Source organism: Pleurodeles waltl, chromosome 1_2, assembly GCF_031143425.1.
Source record: "Pleurodeles waltl isolate 20211129_DDA chromosome 1_2, aPleWal1.hap1.20221129, whole genome shotgun sequence".
NCBI lineage: Eukaryota > Metazoa > Chordata > Amphibia > Caudata > Salamandridae > Pleurodeles > Pleurodeles waltl.
The window spans coordinates 627,292,420-627,312,894 of record NC_090437.1 but is presented as its reverse complement, the minus strand read 5'-3'; the positions used below and the strand labels follow the sequence as shown (position 1 = coordinate 627,312,894).

Genomic DNA, 20,475 nt, shown 5'->3' with positions numbered 1-20,475 from the left:
TCTTATGACCACTTCCTTTGGGAAGTGGGCATAACCCTGACCCTAGTGACCTATTTCCTCCCAAGCAAGATGGAGGAATTTAAAAAGAAGTGTCCACTTCAGCTCGTCCACCTCAGTGGTGGGACTGGCATGAAGTGGGCACTCTCTACCGTTTGGAGAGGCCTGGGTCACATTTCAAAGGCGGCAGGGCCTTTGAAGCTCCCTGCCCTGAAATGTCCATCCTGCCTGGGAGAGGAGGTCACACCTCTTCCCAGAGCAGGCCTTTGTTCTGAGCCCTCGAGAGAATTGGCTCTCACTTCAGGGGGCCAGAACTCTCTTAGGTGGCTGTACTGGTTTTGACTAGTCAGTGCCCATGCTAGGAGTTGGTAGGTTTTCAGGGTGCACCTCTAAGATGACCTCTGAGTGCATGTATTAATACCTCCACCACTGGATTCACTGAGGGTTTAATAATACGAGACGTTTGATACCAAACATCCCTGTTGCCAGTGAAGTTGTCATGTAGCTGGAGAACTTGTAATGACCAGTGTAGCAGCACATGTACTTAACATGGCTTCACTGTTCACTTACTATGTCTGAGAATCGACAAAGACATAGCAAGGGCATATATGTTCATGTAGGTATGCCGTCACATGTAATATAATGCACTTTACATTTAATGATGGAAGCCCTGCCGGAGGGCTGACTTATATATATTGCATGCAGTGTAAAGGTGACAGGGCACACAAGCTGTGTGCCATGTCATGTTTTCATTTTAGTTCTGCACCAAGACACACAGCCTGCGAAAGCAACGCTGTGTGCACTTAGTGAGACGGTTTCTGAGGGTGGCACAATTAGTGCTGCAGCCCTCGTGGGCCTTCCTTTAGCACCCCATGCCCTAGGTACTAGGGGTACCAATTACTGGGGACTTACACTGGGAGCTGAAGGTTTGCCAATTGGGAAAATTAGAGTGCATTTTTGGGAGAAGAGGTCTGGCTCTGGGGACCTTTTTAGCAGGGACCCACCAGTGCATTTTCTGTCAAAATTGCACTAGAAACCAAGTTAATAGTGTGTGTGGTGGGGGGGGGGTGTAGGAGGCACAGAGGTGGGGGTTTGACCAGGTCGAAAGAGGCACTTTCCTACATGACCCCATCCCAAATAAAAGAGAATGAAAATAACCCTTCCCAAGGGAGTATTCTTTGAAGTAAAAGAACCGGCAAAGGCCATCTGGATTGGCATGGTCAATCCGAGGTCTGTGTACCATGTAAAGTGCATTCCCTGTAAGGAGATGGACCACCTTAACAGTTTAGGGTTTTCACCTTTAATTTGCTTTAGTCATCTGAGAGGCCGGTGGGCAACCTGAACGAGGAAGTGAGGACCAAACAGGTATGGTCTCATCTTCTTCAGGGACCAAACCACAGTGAATGCTTCTCTCGCACTCCAACGCTGCTCTCGGGGAATTAACCTCCTGCTAATGAAAGCAACAGGTTGGTCATGGTCATCATCATTGATTTGGGACCGGGCTGCTCCTTTACCACGTTCAGAGGCATCTGTCTGCACATGCTTAGAGTAATCTGGAGCTTTTAGAACAGGTGCTGAGACATTGCTTCCTTCAGATTGACTGTCCAGCCTTTTTGGGCATTTTTTGGGATGTGAGTTCTTTGAGGAGTGCCACAATGGTGCTGTAGCCCTTCACAAATCTTCTGTAATACCCAATCAAGCTAAGTAATGCCCTGACTTGGGTCTGGGTTGTTGGAGCTTCCCAGTCCAGAATTGTCTGGATTTTGGGTTGGAGTGGTTGAACTTGGCCCCCACCTACCAGGTGTCCCAAGTATACAACCTGACCCTGCCCTATCTGGCACTTGCCTGCCTTGATAGTGAGACCTGGACTTTGCAGAGCCTCAAGGGCCTCTCTGAGGTGGATCAGGTGATCCTGCCAGGTACAGCTGAAGACAGCAATATCATCTAGATAGGTGTACTAAGGTCTGCTAACCCAGCAAAGACTTTGTTCACCAACATCTGGAAGGTGGCAAGGTCATTCTTCAAACCAAAGGACATAACAGTGAACTGATGTGACATCAAAAGAACTCACATATTTGGCTGCTCCCAGTCTGTCAATGAGTTCATCTGCTCTTGGAATTGGGTGTGCATCTGTCTTGGTCACTGAATTGACACCCTTATAGCCCGCACAGAACCTCATCTCTTCCTTTCCACCCTGGGAATGAGGGTTGGGGCCTAGCATGACTGGGCTGGCCCAGGGGCTCTCTGAGTGTTCAATGACTCACAGTTACAGCATCTTGCAGACCTCAGCTTTCATGCTCTCCTTGGCATGGTCAGGTTGTCTGTAGATTTTGTTTTTGATAGGTAAACTGTCTTCAGTGTCTTCATCATGGGTTCACCAGGTAGTTCTGGCAGGGGTCAAGGAGAGGAGTTCAGCAGACTAGTGTAAGATCTGCCTACAGTCAGTCTGCCGCTGGTCCAGAGAGGATGTCTGAAAAGACTACTCCCTCAACTGAGCCACCTTTTGGATTGCTGGAGAGGCGATCAGGGAGAGGCTCACTCTAAATTTTATGTCCCTCATCTTTGACTATCAGTATGGTCAGCTCAGCTGTGTCACCCTAGGGTTTCAGGTGGTTTACATGGATTATCCTCTTTTAATTCCTGCAACTCCCAACGTCCACCAGATTGGTGACTTCCCTTTTCTTTACTAGGATGGGGTAGGGTCCATTCCACTTGTCTTGGAGGGCCGTAAGGGCCATAGGCTCCAACACCCATGCCTTCTGCCCAGGTTGTAATACAACCAGTGCAGCTGTTTGGTCAAACCAGAGCTTCTGGAGCTCTTGACTGGCCTCAAGGTTTGTGGTTGCTTTTTCATGTACTCCTTGAACAAAGGCCAAGAACATAATCCATTATGTCCTGCTTTGGCTCTCTGGGAGGTTTCTCCCACCCTTCCTTTACAAGGCAAAGTTGTCCTCTAACTGGATCCCCAAACAGAACTTCAAATGGGGAGAACCCCACTCCCTTATGTGGCACTTCCCTGTAGGAAAAAAAAGCAGGCAAGGATGTAAGACATCCCATCTTTTTCTGAGTTTTTTTAGGGAGCCCACCAATCGTGCTATTGAGAGTCTTGTTAAATCTCTCAACAAGACCCTTGCACTGGGGGGTGATGTGGGGTAGTGAACTTACAGGTCACACCACATTCAGCCCACATGTGCTTCAGGTTGCCAGGAATGAAGTTGGTACCTCTAGGAAAACCCACTCTGGTAAAAATACCAGTGAGGGCCCTAGCTACTACAGGCAAGCAGTAGTCCTTAGGGGGGTTGCTTCAGGGTACCTGGTTGCATGCTTCACTACCAACAGTATAACTCTGTTCCCTGGTGCTCAATGGAGCCAACAATGTCAATACCAACCCTTTCAAAGGGAACCTCAACCATTGGAAGTAGAATTAAGGGCCCTTTGTTTGCCCACCTCTCCTGCCAATGGCCTGACAGGTGGCACAGAAGTTGCAGGACTCCTTTACTTTCTGGGACATGCATGGCCAGTAGAAGTGGTTGACCAGCCGACTCCAGGTTTTTGCCTAGCCAAGATGCCCAGCTAAGGGAATATCATGAGCCAATGTTAGGATAAACACTCTGCATTGCTGAGGCACTACCAGTCTTTTAGAGGCACCAGGTTTAAGGTCTCTCGCCTCACATACAGGAGCCCCTCCTCCCAATAGGTCCTGTGGCCTTCATGAGTGGGACAGGTTTGTTGTCCCTGGCTCAGATCTTCCCTAGAGCCCACCCCCCTCACACTCCCCCCACACACAGTCTTAAGAGCTCTATGTCATGCCCAAACTCCTAAGGCTCAGTTCTCTCTGGGGTTGTTAGGCCTTCTCCATGATCTGTTTGGAAGCTAGTCCCCCCGTCTTCCTGGCTTTTCTTTTGGTAAGTTGGGCCATTATACTAGGCTCCAACTCTACTTTGTCACCCTGTGCTTTAGTCTGTGCTCTGGTTTTGACGCACACCGACTCAGGGATACCCAGCATATTTCCTTTCTACCTCAGCCCGGCTGAGGACACCAAATCATTCCCTAGCAGACACTGGACAGGTATAGCAGGGGATACCACCACCTTCTTTTGGCCAGTAACCCCTCCTCATGCTAAGGAAACCATTGCCATGGGATGGACCTTAGCCTGATTGTCACCGTTGAGAATAGTGTTTTTCTCTCCATGAAGATACTACTCTAAGGACACCATTTGCTCAGCCACCATGGTGACACTGGGACCAGTGTCTCTCAATGCTTCAACTTGAATCCCATTTATTTGGGGCTGTTGTCTGTACTTCTCCAGCCTACCGGACGAGACAGCCAGGGCAGCTACATCTACCCCACCCTCTGAAACTTAAGTTGCCTCAGTAGGCTCACTGACATGGTCAAGGCCTACTTAATTCCATCTGGAGACTTATCACTGCATTTACTGCAGGTGCACTAAAGGCATTCTTTTTGTTAGGACAGTTAAAGTCTCCAGTTTGGTGTCCATTGGTTTTGCAGTTATGGCACCAAGCCTTTCTGGGATCCCAATTTTTAACTTTGTATCAACCCTTGGGCTGGGAAGAGTCTTGGGGCTCACCCTCGTGTGCAGTTTTTTGGGGGCCTTTAGAAGACTCTTTGTTTTTGTCCTTATTTTGTTTACCTTCTGTGAGGGTCCGCGGAACCCATATCTGGAGAGGAAGTACCCCAGGGGCACTGTCAATGGTATCGACACTGATCCGAAAGAGGTGGGAGCGGTTAAACAGTGTGTCTGCAAGAATAACGTGGAACCTAGAGGGGTTTTAAACCCCGAGCAGGACGAAGGAAAGGAGTTGTTTTCCCCAGGAGGAGAAGACGTGGTGGGGAAGGAAAGCGGGATGGACGGACCGGCATCGGAGCTGAACCCTGGAAGAGGACGATGTGGAGGAGAGGCACGAGGACGTCCTGGATGCAAGAGGGAGCGGACAGGCCGCCCATGTTCTGGGAAGAACGTGGCCGAGTCAGGTACAGGATACAGCCGAAACAGGACACGGGGAGGCAGGAATTTGTTTTTTTTTATTAAACAGAAGGGGGAGTAGGGACGAAGAGAATTCATCAAGAGAGCACACAAAAGTAAAGTTTTTGTTAATTTCACTATGTCACCGGGCACCAAAAGATGTTATTAGAAAAAAGACTCATCTACATGTTGGTACGTTATAGAAACCGAGAGGAAGCCTGAGGAGAACAAGGCAGCTAGTATCGCTAGTAGTAGAAGAAAGACAAGAAAAAGGAGAAGTACAGACAGACCAGATATTACGGACAGGGGGTTATAGAAGAGCCCTGAGAAAGAAAGAAAGTAAGTCCAAAAGACATGAAGTGAAAGCCAAGAGTAGAAAAAGTATGGACAACAATCAGCTAAAAAAGGCAGAAAAGAAAGAGAAAGAGAACACCCAGGAACAAAAGATAGACAGGAGAAAGAAAACAAATGTCAGAGAAAACAGAGAGAAAGAGAAAAGTAAACAATTCCTAACTCCTAAAGATCTTTTATGTTCTTCTTTCCTCCTATGCACCTCCTGGATGGTACCTGAGATTCCACCTGAAAACCAAGAGAAAAGAAATACGGATCAGATTCAAGAAGCTGAAGACGTACCAGCAGAGAGAAAGAGAGGAAAACAAAGAGACACTCGTATAGAAAGACTGTAACATAACTTTACGAAACAGAAATAAAACCATAAACTACTACAACGCCTATTAGCCTCCATTATTTCTGACCCTGTCACACCCTCTTTCCCTTGTGGGGGCTTGAGACCTCTTTTTTGTGCCCCCCACACCAGTGGAATTCTTGGTCACCTTTGTTTGGACCCAGGGCTCTGCTGCCTTCTCCAACTCTTGAGGAGAACATTGACCTAGGTCTACCAGGTACTGGTGCAGCTTTGCTTGAACACAATGCTCTTTCATCAGTAGATTGTAAAACCTTTTATAATCATGCACATTGTTACCTTTAAACCAGCCATCTAGAGTTTTCACTTAGAAGTCTACAAATTCAACCCAGGACTGACTCTAGGTGTTTTGAGTCTCACTGAGCTTAATTCTTTACTCCTCAGGAGTCAACCTAAATCCCTCTATCAGGGTAGCCTATGAGATCATAGGAGGTTGCATCTACCTCATTCACTGTGAGGAGTCTTTCCTTCACTGTCCTGAGAACAGTTCCCGAAGGAAAGTACCCCAGTACTATTTCTTAGGTTTTCTGGAAACACAGGCCCTCTCAAAGGCTGTGAACCACTTGGTGATGTCATTACCTTCCTCATATTTGGGGACAATCCCTTTGGGGATTTTAGGATGGCAGTGCTCTACTCTGTCGGTAGTTATGTTATTGCTTCCAGCATTTCTGCTTTTTCCCTCTCTATAGTTAATATTCTGTGTTCCAGGTCCAGTCTCTTAGCTAACCTCTATAAGAAGGCATCTTCCTCAGAGAAGGAACCTGAACCATCTTCACTAGAGGAAGGTGTCCTAGACACCTGGGATACAGGTACGTCTATTTCAGGTTGAGGAGGGTCCTTTTCTTCTTCTGCCCTTGAGTTGTCCTGATCCTCATTTACAGGTTCAGTGGCCTCATCAAAAGGATGGACCTGATCATTCTCTGCCAGTAGCTCCTGGAGCCTTGCGCTGGTAGGGTTTGAGGTGCTTTTTATTTTCTACCCTTTACGGAGGACCCTTAACTCCTTGTGGGAAAGCTGAAGGAAAGAGGTGATGTTGAGCTACACCAACCTGTCCTCTGAGGCTCATTATTTTACTAATGTGGGTACCTTTTTGAGTTAGAAAGGTTTTTGAAGTCCTAACTGAAGTAAGTTTTTAAGTTTTACTGTTACGCTACAGGGACCTAACCAGGGTCCTAACAGTTACTTTTAGGAATTTAGAAAAATACCCTGTTCAGAAAATGCAATTTAACTAAAGGCAATTTTTGGATTTACTCATGTAGTCCCTTTTATTGACCAGGTGGTATCAGCAAATGCGAAGTCACGGACCCCACCGCTGTTCCACCAGTTTAGAAAGATGGCTCTCTATATAGTGCACTAAAATGAAGTACCCTTTGTACAGAGTCCAGTAGATCCCCAAAGGCTTGCTTGCAGAGGTGAGTCCGGGTGCGGTTTTGTGGTTCCTTAGAGCAAAGTTCTTTAAAGTTGTTTTCTTCTGGACAGGTCCGCTGTCAACAGGAGTTCTTGCGTTTTGTCCAAGGCAGGCAGTCCTCCCAGAGCTTTGGAGGTCAGAGCTTTGGAGGCAGGACGGGTCGTCTTTTGATGCAGAATCGTTGAGGGCTGGAGACAGGCCGGTAGGGCTGGGGCCAAGTCACTTGGTGTCTGTAGTCTTTCCTTGCTATTGTCCTGCCCTTCTTAGATCATCAGGAAGCGAAGTTCTACGGTTCAGGGGTGCCAACTAATTTAGGGGCTTTACAGGGAGTGCCAGGTGGTAGCCAATGGGCTACTTACCTTTAGGGTGACCTCACCCTTTTTATGACCACTTCCATTGGGAAGTGGGCATACTCCCTAACCCAAGTGGCCTAATTCCTTCCAAAAAAGATGGAGGAATTTTAAAGTAGTGTCCTCTTCAGCTTGTCCACCTTAGGGGTGGGACTGGCATAAAGTGGGCACTTCTCCTAATTTAACTAAATTATTTGCTTCTGCGCATGCTAAACATAGGGTCAGGACCAGAGAACTGGTCACCTCCACCATCTGTAGGGATGAGGGTTCCATTACAAAGGTGGCAAGGCCTTTGAAGCTCCCTGGAATGTCTGTTGTAGGAAAGTGCCACTGTTGGCATGGTTACCCGTCCCACCTTTTGTCTAGTGTTGAAGCCAACTTTGATTGAAAGTGTGCTGGGACTCTGCTAACCAGGCCCCAGCACCAGAGTTCTTTCCCTAAAACTGTACCTTTGTTCCCACAATTGGCACAGCCCTGGCACACAGTTAGGTCCATTGTAAAAGGTACCCATGGTACAAAGGGCTATGTGGCCAGGGAGGGTTTCTAAGGGCTGCAGCATGTATTATGCCACCCTGGGGACCCCTAACTCAGCACATGCACACTGCCATGCAAATTGTGTGTGCTGGTGGGGAGCCAGGGTGCCATGCCCACAAACCACTGCCTGTAGCATAGGTAAGTAACCCCTCTAGTAGGCCTTAGAACCTTAAGGCAGGGGGCACTATACCACAGGTGAGGGCATAGCTGCTAGAGCAATATGTCCCTACAGTGTCTAAGTCTATTCTTAGACATTGTAAGTGCATTGTAGCCATATTGAGTATATGGTCTGGAAGTTTGTCAATTATGAACTCCACAGTTCCATAATGGCTACACTGAATGCTGGGAAGTTTGGTATCAAACTTCCCAGCACAGCAAATCCACACTGATGCCAGTGTGGGATTTATTGAAAAATGTACACAGAGGGCATCTTAGAGATGCCCCCTGTATACCGGTCCAAACACCAGTGTTAGGCTGACCAGATCCTTCCAGCCTGCCACATCCAGATGAGTTTCTGGCCACATGGGGTGAGTGCCTTTGTCACTCTGTGGCCAGGAACAAAGCCTGCACTGGGTGGAGGTGCTTCTCACCTCCCCCTGCAAGAACTGTAACACCTGGCGGTGAGCCTCAAAGGCTCAAGCCTGTTGTTACAACACCCCAGGGCATTCCAGCTAGTGGTGTGCTCGCCCCTCCGAACACAGCCCCCACTTTTGGCAGCAAATCTGGAGGAGATAATGAGAAAAACAAGAAGGAGTCACCCACCAGTCAGTACAGCCCCTAAGGTGTCCTAAGCTGAGGTGACCCCTGCCTTAAGAAATCCTCCAACTTGTTTTTGGAGGATACCCCCAATAGGAATAGGGATGTGCCCCCCCTCCCCACAGGGAGGAGGCACAAAGAAGGCCACCCTCCAGGACAGTAGCCATTGACCTAAATACACCCCTAAATTGAGTATTTAGGGGTGACCCTAAACCCAGGAAATCAGATTCCTGCAGCCTGAAGAAAGAAGAAGGACTGCTGACCTAAAAGCCCCTCAGAGACGACGGAGATGACAACTGACTTGGCCCCAGCCCTACCAGCCTGTCTCCAGACTCAAAGAACCTGCACAGCTACGCATCCAGCGGGACCAGCAAACTCTGAGGACTCAGAGGACTGACCTGCACGTAAAGGACCAAGAACCTCATGAGGACAGCGGCTCTGTCCAGAAACCACAGCAAAGAAAACAACTTTAAAGAGACTCCAACTTCCCGCCAGAAGCGTGAGTCTTCCCATTCTGCACATGACACCTCCGGCTCGAGTTTTGGCGAACCAATACAACTAAGAGGACTCCCAGGCCATTCAAACGACGTGGACACCCTGAGTCGACCTCTCCGCATCCCACCAGCCACACCTGCAGAGAAGATCCAGAGGCTCTCCCTGACTGCAACTGCCTGGTAACAAAGGAACCCGCTGTCTCAACCAGGCACTGCACCCGCAGCCCCCAGATCGACAGGAACCACCTACCAGGCGGCCCTCACCCTAGCCCAGTCGGTGGTGGCCCAAGAAGCCCCCCTGTGCCCTTCCTGCATCACCAGAGTGACCCCCCGGTCCCTCCATTGTTTTCAACGACAAACCTAACACCTACTTTGCACACTGCACCCGGCCGCCCCTGTGCCACTGAGGGTGTTTTATGTGCCTGCGTGCCCCTTACCCCATGCTCTACAATACCCCCCGGGTCTGCTCCCCGAGGACGCAGGCACTCACCTGTTCTCCATAGGCACCTTTGTTATTTGGGCCCTCCTTTGACCTCTGCACCTGATCGGCCCTGTGTTGCTGGTGCTGAGGGTTTGGGGTTGCCTTGAACCCCCAACGGTGGGCTGCCTATGCCCAGGAGACTGAACTTGTAAGTGCTTTACTTTCCTGAGAAACTAACTATTACTTACCTCCCACCAGGAACTGTTGATTTTTGCACTGTCTACTTTTAAAATAGTTTATTGCCATTTTTGCCAAAATTGCGTATACTACTGTTTTAAATCAAAGTTCTATACTTACCTGTGTGAAGTACCTTACAATTTATGTACTTACCTAAATTCTGAATCTTGTGGTTCTAAAATAAATTACGAAAATAATATTTTTCTAAATAAAAACCTATTGGCCAGGAGTTAAGTCTTTGAGTGTGTGTTCTCATTTATTGCCTGTGTGTGTACAACAAATCCTTAACACTACCCTCTGATAAGCCTACTGCTCGACCACACTACCACAAAACAGAGCATTAGTATTATCTAATTTTACCACTATCGACCTCTAAGGGGAACCCGTAGACTCTGGGCACACTATCTCTCACTTTGAGATAGTATATACAGAGCCAACTTCCTACAGGTACTGCTTGAAGAAAAATTCTCCAGAACTAGTCTGACGCCTGGGGAAATTCAAAGGTGAGGAATCTGCAACTAGAATATGTCTCTACCAGATATATTGTTACCGAAGGTAAGTAACTGTACATCTCTGTGGTATACAGAAGGGCACACTCCCGGCACAACTTGCTGTTGTAACCCAAACACAAGAGACATCTCATGGAGATTTGTCAGAATCATCTTCTTGTGACAGTCAACCCTGTAGTTGTAGGAGGGGACATGCCCTTGCACACTGGAAAAATAATTTCAAGGGAAAAAGTTGCCAACTAACTAGAAAAAGTTAGAATCTAACTCTGGATCCATGTACAAAGGTGTGAGAAGAAAGTAATGGATGTCCTATGTTGGGGCAGAACATCATACCTTCCCTGCAGTTCACAGAGGGCAGATATAACTATAACATATCTGTGGGTACAATGTTTGCTTAAAATGTTATCTGTTTATGAAAAACTCGATAAAAAGATTTACAAAAAAAACTAAAGTAATAGATATCAGTGCGCTTGGGTGGTGCTTATATTCGGCTCCAGCTGTCAGTTCCGTGATGTGGAGCTACACAATTCCACTTTCTGGCACCAACACAGTCTGGCTCCTCTGGATATTCTAAAAGTTAGAAATCTGCAGTGAAATAGAGTATTAGATAAAGTATCCACTATAAAGAGCATTAACAAAGGTAATCAACTTTTTTGTCTGTTAGTTTTTGGGACAACACCCACGCTTATTAGCTGCAGATGGATTGAGAAAGGTTTTGTATAGATACATTTTTTCTCTCTAGTAAATGGTGGGATGATATGCAACATTTAGAATTGGGTTATATCATTGCCACATTTTCTACATTATTTTTGGGGCCTTTTAAATAGAGAAAACTCAGTTGATGTACCAAATTATTTATTTAAAAACGTCCATATTCCTCATATATATCAGAAGAAGTAAGCGTGCAATGTCCAATTCTCAGAGCGTATTGCTACAGTGATTGTCAATATTTGTACATTTTCTACAGAGCTTAACCTGCTTCGAAATGTTGATGCCAAGGATCCAGAGTGCAGCACAGAAGTAAAAAACTCAAACTTGATAAGCGGATTTCGAGGTAGTACTAGTTACAACCATGAAACTGAAACTATTTTTGCTTTGCCAAGGATGCAGCTGGACTTCAAATCTATTCATGTCCAGCAACCACAAGAACCTCTGTTGCAAGGTATGTACAAATAGTCATTTTGTTGCCCCGAGTCACTTATTAAAGTGACTTTTTATAGCCCGGGTTTTAACTTCCCATTGGTTAAACTGTGTTGCGTGCATCAGTTGACCCTAAATTCAACTCGATTTGTCAAATGGCAGCTGCTCATAGCTGATTTAAAACAATCATGAAAATAAATGTATAGAAACCCACAGGCATTTATAAACATAAAGGAAATAAAAAGAAAAAAATAATTTCATAAGTATGCATTCGATTTCTTCCATGTCTTTTTGTGTTGTTACAACAGATGCCAACAGTAAGCCAACAGTGGAGTGCAGTGTGGTTACTGAGTTCACAGACCACATTTGTGTGACAATGGATGCTGAACTAATTATGTTTTTACATGATTTGGTGTCTGCCTATCTGAAAGAAAAAGAGAAAGGTAAATTACATGACCTTGCACAGTTTATTATTCGGTGACTTACAGTGTGCTTTTTCAGATGCTCCTGTCATACAGCTGTCTTTTTTCACACGAAGATAGATATTATTTTCACACAAATTTGTTCCCCAAAATGTTTCTTGCTTAAAAGTAATTTGTAGACCCAAATTCCATTTGTGCATCTTTTATTTTTCGAATGGAATCTCAAATTGTTTGGATTTTTTGAAACTGACAAAATACTACAAAATAATTTATTTAAGAAGTTCTTGCTCTGATCTGAATGCCTTTTTTTGCTGTTTTCCAAAGTAACGAGAACCCCGAATGGAATAATAAAAATACCCTTACTTGAGTTTTGGAGAAATATAATTTCTGAAAATAACCTTTTATATGAAAGTGTAAGGTTCAAAACTTTGGCTCTGAGTTTTTGAAAGGCTACAGTGTTGTGTTCTTTTGTGTACTACCGGCTAGCAGGGGCAGCTCCTCCATAAGGGTGGAGAAGCGTTGCCCCCCCCCAACCAGCAGCGGCAGCTGCAAACCTTTTCCACAAAAACGCTAATAAACTTTGTTTATTATTGTTTTGGGGGGAAAGGGGCAGGGCTACAAGGGTGACGAGCAGTGAGGAGGCGTGCTCAGCACTCCCCTCAGAATGCATGTATGTTTGGCCAGCCCTCTCGGGCCGGTCACACACACATGCGTACAGGGCTCTCTCCAGCCCAGCAGTGTTGCTGGGCTTGAGAGAGCCTGCACAGGCTCCCAGTCCGCATGGGAGTGCCCTGGCTGGGTGCTCCCAGCCGATCCTGACGCTGCTCCTAGCAGCGTCAGGATTGGCACAGGGCAGGCTTGGGAGCCTGTGTCTACAGGCAGAGGTGAGGAGCAACGTGGTTCTGAAAGCGGCGGAGGCGGCCCAGGTACGTTTTTTTTTTTTTCTTTTTTTTTTTTAATTGAATCTCCTCCCATTCCAGTTACCCCCCCCCCGTGTGCAGCCTCCCCCCTTTACTGTCGCGCAAGCCGCTGCCGGCTAGCAGCTAAGCTAACTGTTTTCCCACATCTTGATTAGAAATAATTGACTTGTTTTATGTGCATCAGCACTTCAAATGGATACCACCCCCAAAAAATACTCCTTTATTGAACATCGTTCCTCAGGCACCAGAGTGAACCAAGACATTTTTACAGCTACCTTATGTCAGCGGCATCCCACTGATTTCTTTCATATATCTGATCTCAATTTTGTTTTCTTAATTTCAAATTAGTTTGGGTCCAATCAACAGTTAGACTTATTTTTAGTCGATGCTGCTTTGCTTGTTTACCAAAATGTGTTTCACAACTTCATAAATTGTAACTTGTTGCTTCCTAGGGGCATTAAAGCTTCTCAGTAACCTAGTGATTTAGCAGTTGGATCAGAGAAGCAAGCCAGTCAACAATATTTGCATTCCAGATCATGCTTATGTCTTGACGTTTCAAACATTAATGTTAGGAAGTACACACTGCAAGACAGTACATTAATTATATTAGAGCAGTGGTGTGGTAACCATGATTTCAGTTTCAAATCTGCAGTGTGGGGTTTTGAAATAAAGGTGATGTCTACCACACCATTACTCTAATATAATTAAGACACTGACCTTCAGTCAATGCATCATTACTTCAAAGCATTTTTAATATCAACTTCAAAGAGATGTAGTCCACCCTGCTAATGCAATAGTACTCTTACATTAATTTCAAGTGCAGAGGCTGGCAGCTGTCTTTCTTTTCCTCCATGTCTTACTTACTGCCCGTTATGCCAACTGGCATGTAGGGCAGTAACAAAGGATCTCCGCTTCTGTCTGTTTCTGGCAAGTTTATGGATGGTGCCCCATCTGTGGTTTAGGGTCTTCATTTCTGTCTCCACGGTTTGCCACCATGTGTTCTTTAGTCTACCTTTCTTCTGTTTCCAATGGAGAGCTGTTCTTGTGATGGAGTCTTGTTCTCTTCTGAAGGTGTTTCTTATCCAAATCCATTGTTTGTCTCATAATGATGGTACCCATGCTCTCTTGCTTGCGTCTAGCGAGCAGTTCCTGGTTGGAGATGGCTCGCAGACAGAAAATGTGCAAGATTCCTCGCAGGTTACTGGTGTGGAAGGCTGACAGTGTGTGCATGTCGCTTTTCGTCATCCACCAGCATTCTGATCCATTCAAGTGCGTGGACAGAACGCAGCTCCATTAAAGGCCAGCACCAGGATATCCTGCTAAATTATAGTCCACTTAACAAATCTGCATAGTTTAAAGCCTCGGCTTTGTGCTGGTGCTGTACTGAGATGACCTCTACACACTGTTCAGCCTCCTGAAGGCATTCCTGGCCTTTTTTAGTCTGCTGTTGATGTCACTGCCTGTCCCTCCAGCATGTCTAATTGTACTGTTGAGTGGCATGACTTCTGACTTCTTCATGTTGATCCTCAGGACCACTTGCTGTGCATAGATCTTGAAGCGAGGCGTCTTTTCCTGCTTATGGTGGTATGTGTGAGAGAGCAAGGCTAGTTCATCAGCATTGTCACATCATTTAGCGTAGAGAATAAGGCCCATTTGATGCCTCTGGCTTGGTCTTCATTCTGCGTTACATCACCCAGTCGTAGGCTACGTTGAAGAGCAACCTCCTTGTCTCACACCAGTCTTGATTTCGAAGCTACACTCGCTATCTCCCACCTTGCAGGTAAAGTTAGCATAGAAGCTCTTCATGAGGAGGACTATTTGTTGTGGTGTGTCAGAGGCTGTCACAGTAAGTACTGTCAGTTTTTGTCAGAATCAATTAACTTAATGTATAGTTGTCTCTGCCACTCCCGTGCACTACTCTGTCATGTTACTCAGAGTAAGGATCAGATCAACACATTCTCTGCAATTGTGGAGCCCAGCCTATTCTTTCTTAACTGCTTGTCCACGGCATCAGAAACGTGCTGTGTAATGATTTTCACTGGGCTTGACAAAGGGGTGATTCCATGCCAGTTGAAACTGTTGGGTTACGCTCCCTTGTTTGGAATCTTTTTTTTTTAACCTTTATTTCTAAGTTCATATGAACCAACATTGCAGCAAAGAACATTCACCACAACATGGAGCTCATTAAGAAGGGAACAGAATTACAGCAGTATATGCAACAACATATGTCAACACAGAGGCAGTAAGTACATTGACCTGTGCAAAGCAGAGCATCTTACTCGCCCAAATCGTGTGGTACCTCTCTACCCTAAACCAAGGCCACTCTGGGCTTCAGTTGTCCATGTTAGTAAATGCATCACTTGATGAAACATTCCCCCCTAGCCAGAAACCTGTCTTCCACAGACACAACTTGAGGTTCTTCGTAGGACCGAAAAAGACCGAGTGTCTCAGGCCAACTCTGGACCTCCAATTTCTCAACATTTCTTAAATAGGAAAAGATTAAGATCACCATCTGCTTATTCTCCCAACACTCAAGTATCAGGAATGACTAGTCTGACTGATTTTTCATGTATCGACCAGTCTCTGGCAAAACCAGTATTTTTGATTCACATTGGCAGACTAGTGCTTTCAATGTCCAGTGCTCTCATTTAGACTGACCCCCAAGTCAGAGAGCCTTCTTAAAATTTATGGAAATAGAGGCCCATTTTCATTAGCGGAGCATCCTACCTGTACTTCATAATGCGTGTTCCTTGCATGTTCTTCAACAGTCACTCTGCTACTGCAGCACATTCATACAGTCTTGGCTTCTTAGTCCTTCAAGATAAAACTAGCCTGGTTTCTACCCAGCAGCTTTGATTATTATGGCTGGTTCCGGTTAATTGACAAATGAATGCAGAATCAGTGAACTTGATGTATAGTTGTCTCTGACACTCCCTGCACTGCTCTATGATGTTGCTTAGAGTAAGGATCAGATCAACACATCTGCAATTGTGGAACCCAGCCTATTCTTTTCTTAACTACTTGTGCACAGGATCAGAAACGTGCTGTGTATTGGATTTTCACCATGATTTTACTTGGGATTGACAAAGGGGTGATTCCATGCCAATTGATACAGTTGGGTTGCACTCCCTTCTTTGGGATCTTTTTTTTTGTTTTAAACCTTTATTTATAGGTTCATATGAACCAACATTGCAGCAAAGAACATTCACCACTGCATGGAGCGCATTTGGAAGGGAACATAATTACAGCAGCACTCCTGAAGGTGTGTTCCTTGCATGTATTTCAACTCTGCTACTGCAACTCTTTCATATAGTCTTAGCTTCTTAGTCCTTCAAGAGAAATCTAGCCTGGTTCCTACCCAGCAACTTTGATTATTATGGGTGTTTCTGGTTAATGGGCAAATAAATGCAACTGGAATGCCTGCTACACATACAAAACATGATACATTTTTCTTAGTTATCTGGTACCCAGCCATAGTGATCGTTAGGCTGCTAGGCTTGATCACTTCTAGTATCTTTTGAATGCCACCTGTGCAGCTTCACAGAAGGCCTCTTCAGCATTGGACATTAGAATGCATTTTGAATCAGTTCTGTGGCCGCATGCAAAATCACTTTCAACTGAAAACTGCCACTCTGTAGCCTCTGCATTGGAGGGGGATTTCCTAATTTCTTCCCAAGGGGGTGTCATATCACCTGGTGATAGATGCTTTTTTGCACGACTGGGGAGTGCACCTGGTTCTGTTAACATTCAGCACACTTTGGACTGAAAAAGACCACTATCTTCACTTTAGCCTTTTGGAGTTAAATTCAGTGAAGTTGACTGTCAAGAGTGTTCTTACCCCACATTTAGGAGAAACAGTTTCAGAACTTCACATGACTGTCGTGCACTCCAAAATAAACAGGGAAGAGTTGGTTCCTGTCGTCCTTGTCTGGGAGGCTAGAGAGCTTTGACTTTGGCTCATAGATTGAGAAATTGATCTGTCAGTGCTCTTGTGGCAGAGAAGGAGAATAAGGCATCAGACTTCCTGCTTTGTTTGAAACATGCTGGAGTTCACTCAGGTGGATTCAGATCAGGTTTTTGCAAGATGGAGCATGAAATGTCTCCTATTCTGAGGGACACTTCTTAAACCTAAGCTCTTGAACTCCACAGGAGGCAAACTGGATCTAGAGATTTTTCGTTTAAAAGCTCCAACTCACCAGCAGGTGACACTATCAGTCTCCTCACCGGGGTTCCCTCCCTCCTCCAGAAGTGATATGGCACTACATTGTGACATCACCCCTGCACACTGATATCAGATCCTATTTTTCCATGCCTTTTTACCTGGATCCGGTGTTCTGCTTTCAACTTTTACTTAGTGTTAACGAACTTTCCAATTAGAAACCGGATATTGTGCAAGTACTATGTCTCCCCTGAAGATAAACGGTTTTAAACTGTGCTTCTCCTCCAGAAAGTAAATATTGATCACAGATCCACATGACATCTTTATTTGGTGCTTAGGCTTCAAGCATGTTTCGAAGTCCCATGACAAGTGCTCCATGATGCATTTCAATCAAGACCATCAAGGAGCCCAATCCTATATGTCAGAGAACACAAGAAGTGGGGTTAGTCTGAGAGGAAATTCAAGGGTTGTTCCTGCTCAGGATCCAGGACCTCATCCTCCAGTAGGTTCAGGACAAAGTCAAAAAACTATTCACAGCATAAATGCAAGAAATCCAAGCAGCATTTTCCTCCTTCTCGCTGCTCCTAATCTATAGAGAAGTCTTGCAGTCAGCATTTGAAAGACCTGACTCTGTCTTCATCATCTAAAAACAAACCAATTCAGAGGCTGGACCAGATGTTCCCTGAAAATACATAGTCAACAATTTGAGGCTTAACAGGAGGCAATGCTGCAGCTATTTCATACAGTTGAAAGCCCCTCTAAGGCCCCTCTGTGCCCCATGGATTTGTTGGGGCTTCCAGGCAAATGTACACCAGGGGGTCCCTCCTTGACATTGACTGACCTCACTCAGCCATTGCCTGGGCATCAGGATCAGGATGCTCCTCCACATCTTTGCTGCAGGCCATGTCAGCACAGTGCTGACCCCAGCTCACAGGCTCTGGATCTGGTCTGACTCCAGAGCATGATCCAGAGCAAGGTTCAACTAGGTATTGATCTGTGTTGCACTATGAGACAATTAAGGCACAATCTAATGGCCTGGGAGAACTCTCCATGCCAAGTCTATCTAAAGCTGGAGTCAATTTTCAAAATTTGACTCAGATGCAGCCCTGGGGCTCTGACATGCTATCAACAATGATGATGATTTATCAATCTTAACCACTCCCATTCCTACCACTGTCCTGATGCTTGACTGTATTGTGACATTCAAAAAGCTAATGATCTGGATACCTAGTCTGAGACAGATTTAGAGTTGACTTTGGGACCCCCCCCCTACTCAGGAGAGAGCCTAATTTGCAGTGGTCGTTTGCAGTGTCATGAAGGCATTGGAGTTAAACTTGCCTACTCTAGTTGACTATAGTATTGAAATTTTGAAGCCAGGTCCTTACTCCACTGAGCTTTTGCTGCCTTTTTTTGAGGCTCTGATGGAGGCTGTCCTGGGGACATGGGCCAAAGCGTGCTCAATGCTGTCAGTGAGCTGTCCAGTTTCTTGATACTGCAGGCCAGCCCCATAGGATCTGGTGTTCTTAACACTGCACCGGACACCAAAAAGACTAGTCAATCAGGCATCAAGTAGTAAGGTGAATGCCAGCGCCTTTCCAACTGCTCCTTCAAAGAGTTTCATCCTTGGGTCCTTGAATGCTGTGTGTTTTTTGGCCCATTTCGACACTGGTCCATTTCAACATGCTCTCTGGGAAACAAGTTCTTGTCTGTTTTTTCTGAGGAGATTTGCAACTCCTTCGCACAGGTGATGCATGATGGTCAGGAGGCAGCTAAATATATCTGATGTGCCAATTTGGATACCAAGGTCTACACTGGCCATGCCATCGATACCAGTCTTTTTATTCATCGCCATGCTTAGATGCATGATACCGGAGTTTCCTCAGACATCCAGGTATCCTTAATGAACATGCCATTTGACTGCCACAAGCACTGTGGAGAAAAAGCAAACTTGGCCCTGCAGTGCCTAAAGGATACTGAGGCCACAGCATACTCACTGAATTTACTGTCTCCTGCCCGTCAATTCACCCAGCGGTAGCTGAAGTCCCAGGTTATTTTCTGTGCTTGGCCTATTGACTGAATGGAATGTGGCCCAAATAATTGCCAGTGGTTGATATGTATAGAAGCATACCACACATCACTACCTTTTTAATCTCTTCGGTGTGAGGCTGTTCACCATAGGTACGATAGAGTGCCTGAAATGTAGAAAAGCAGAGGGGGGGCTACTGATACTTTTTGCTGCTAGCAAATGGCCGGGGGACTGAGGATGTTCTTTGTCCCTGGAGATTGGACGGTGTCTGTGACCTTGCAGTATAAGCATTTCTATGTACCCATCTTGCAGTCCCACAGGCTTTGTTGCTTTCTTACCTGGGGTACTCCATCAACAAATGTATATTCCATCTTCAGTAGGTGCAGAGGATTCTCTTTCTCAGGCACTCCTGGACTCACTGGCTTTAAAGGCTTTTTCTGCATTAAAAGTCCAGGACATTCAGGATAGGATACTGCTGTTTTGGGGTCATGGCTTATTTCCAGCCTAGAGTGCAAGAGAACCATCCCCTTCAATAGGCCCAACACTGGCAGTGCCTAATGGACAACATGTGATTTTGGACAAGGCAACCCAGGGCCTTCAGTGATGTAATACTGATGAAAATCTAACTTGCAGCAAACTTTTTTACTTGCCCCATTTATGCTAGATGCACTTCTAGGCTGCCAAGTGGACATCTAGATGAGGTAGAGATCATAGAAGTCTTTTCTCATGTAGAAACGATCACATCAAACTCCTGGAACTGTGTGCCATCTGGGAGGCCCTTAACGTATTCTGTGCCTTAAATCCGAGGGAGGTCTGTTCAGGTTCTGACAGATAACATGACCACCATGATGCACTGCGATAAGTAGGACAGCATGGAGTCAGGTGCACTGTGCTGCTGGCTCTTAGGCGCTGGCAGTAGCTAGACATTCATGGTATAGTCTTGATTGTCAGTCACCTGGGTGGGTTCTCTCGACATCAGAGCTGATAAGGAGGTTTTGTCTTGCTGACCTTGAGCAGTGGGACCTAAATTTGGTTCTTACCTTTTTGAGCTATTGAGTATGGCCATCGATCCTCTGATCAAACATCCCCTTTGGGAGGATCTTCTGTCGCAGCAGCTGGGGACGGTTATCCACCCGAACCTGTCCAGTCTCCGCCTTCTTGCATGGGGATTAAGCGGTTATAGTTGACGGCTTTTGTCCTTCCACCTGAAGTCTGTAATGTCATCTTGGCAGCCAGGCGTCCCTCCACCAAAACTGTATACGCCTGTCAGAAGAAATTTGTGGCATGGTGTATCAACAAATCTGTTGATTACCCTCTCTGCACCTCTCTCAGAAGTTCTCCTCTTTATTCTCTCTCTTACCCAGCAGGGCTCTGCTCTGGGCACCCTTAATGGATATTTGTCTGCCATCTGTGCC

The 20,475-nt window shown here is 45.8% G+C and overlaps 1 protein-coding gene across 19 annotated transcripts in view; it reads left to right on the top strand.

The window, feature by feature from the left end:
- The window catches only part of BLTP1 (bridge-like lipid transfer protein family member 1), a 1,779,540-nt gene that overhangs the window by 1,669,803 nt on the left and 89,262 nt on the right, over positions 1 to 20,475 (top strand). For all 19 annotated transcript variants that reach the window (XM_069242474.1, XM_069242454.1, XM_069242518.1 and 16 more), the window contains 2 exons: positions 11,361 to 11,555; positions 11,842 to 11,976. In XM_069242474.1, coding sequence (XP_069098575.1) covers positions 11,361 to 11,555; positions 11,842 to 11,976 — 330 coding nt within the window. The remainder of the gene's footprint in view (positions 1 to 11,360; positions 11,556 to 11,841; positions 11,977 to 20,475) is intronic.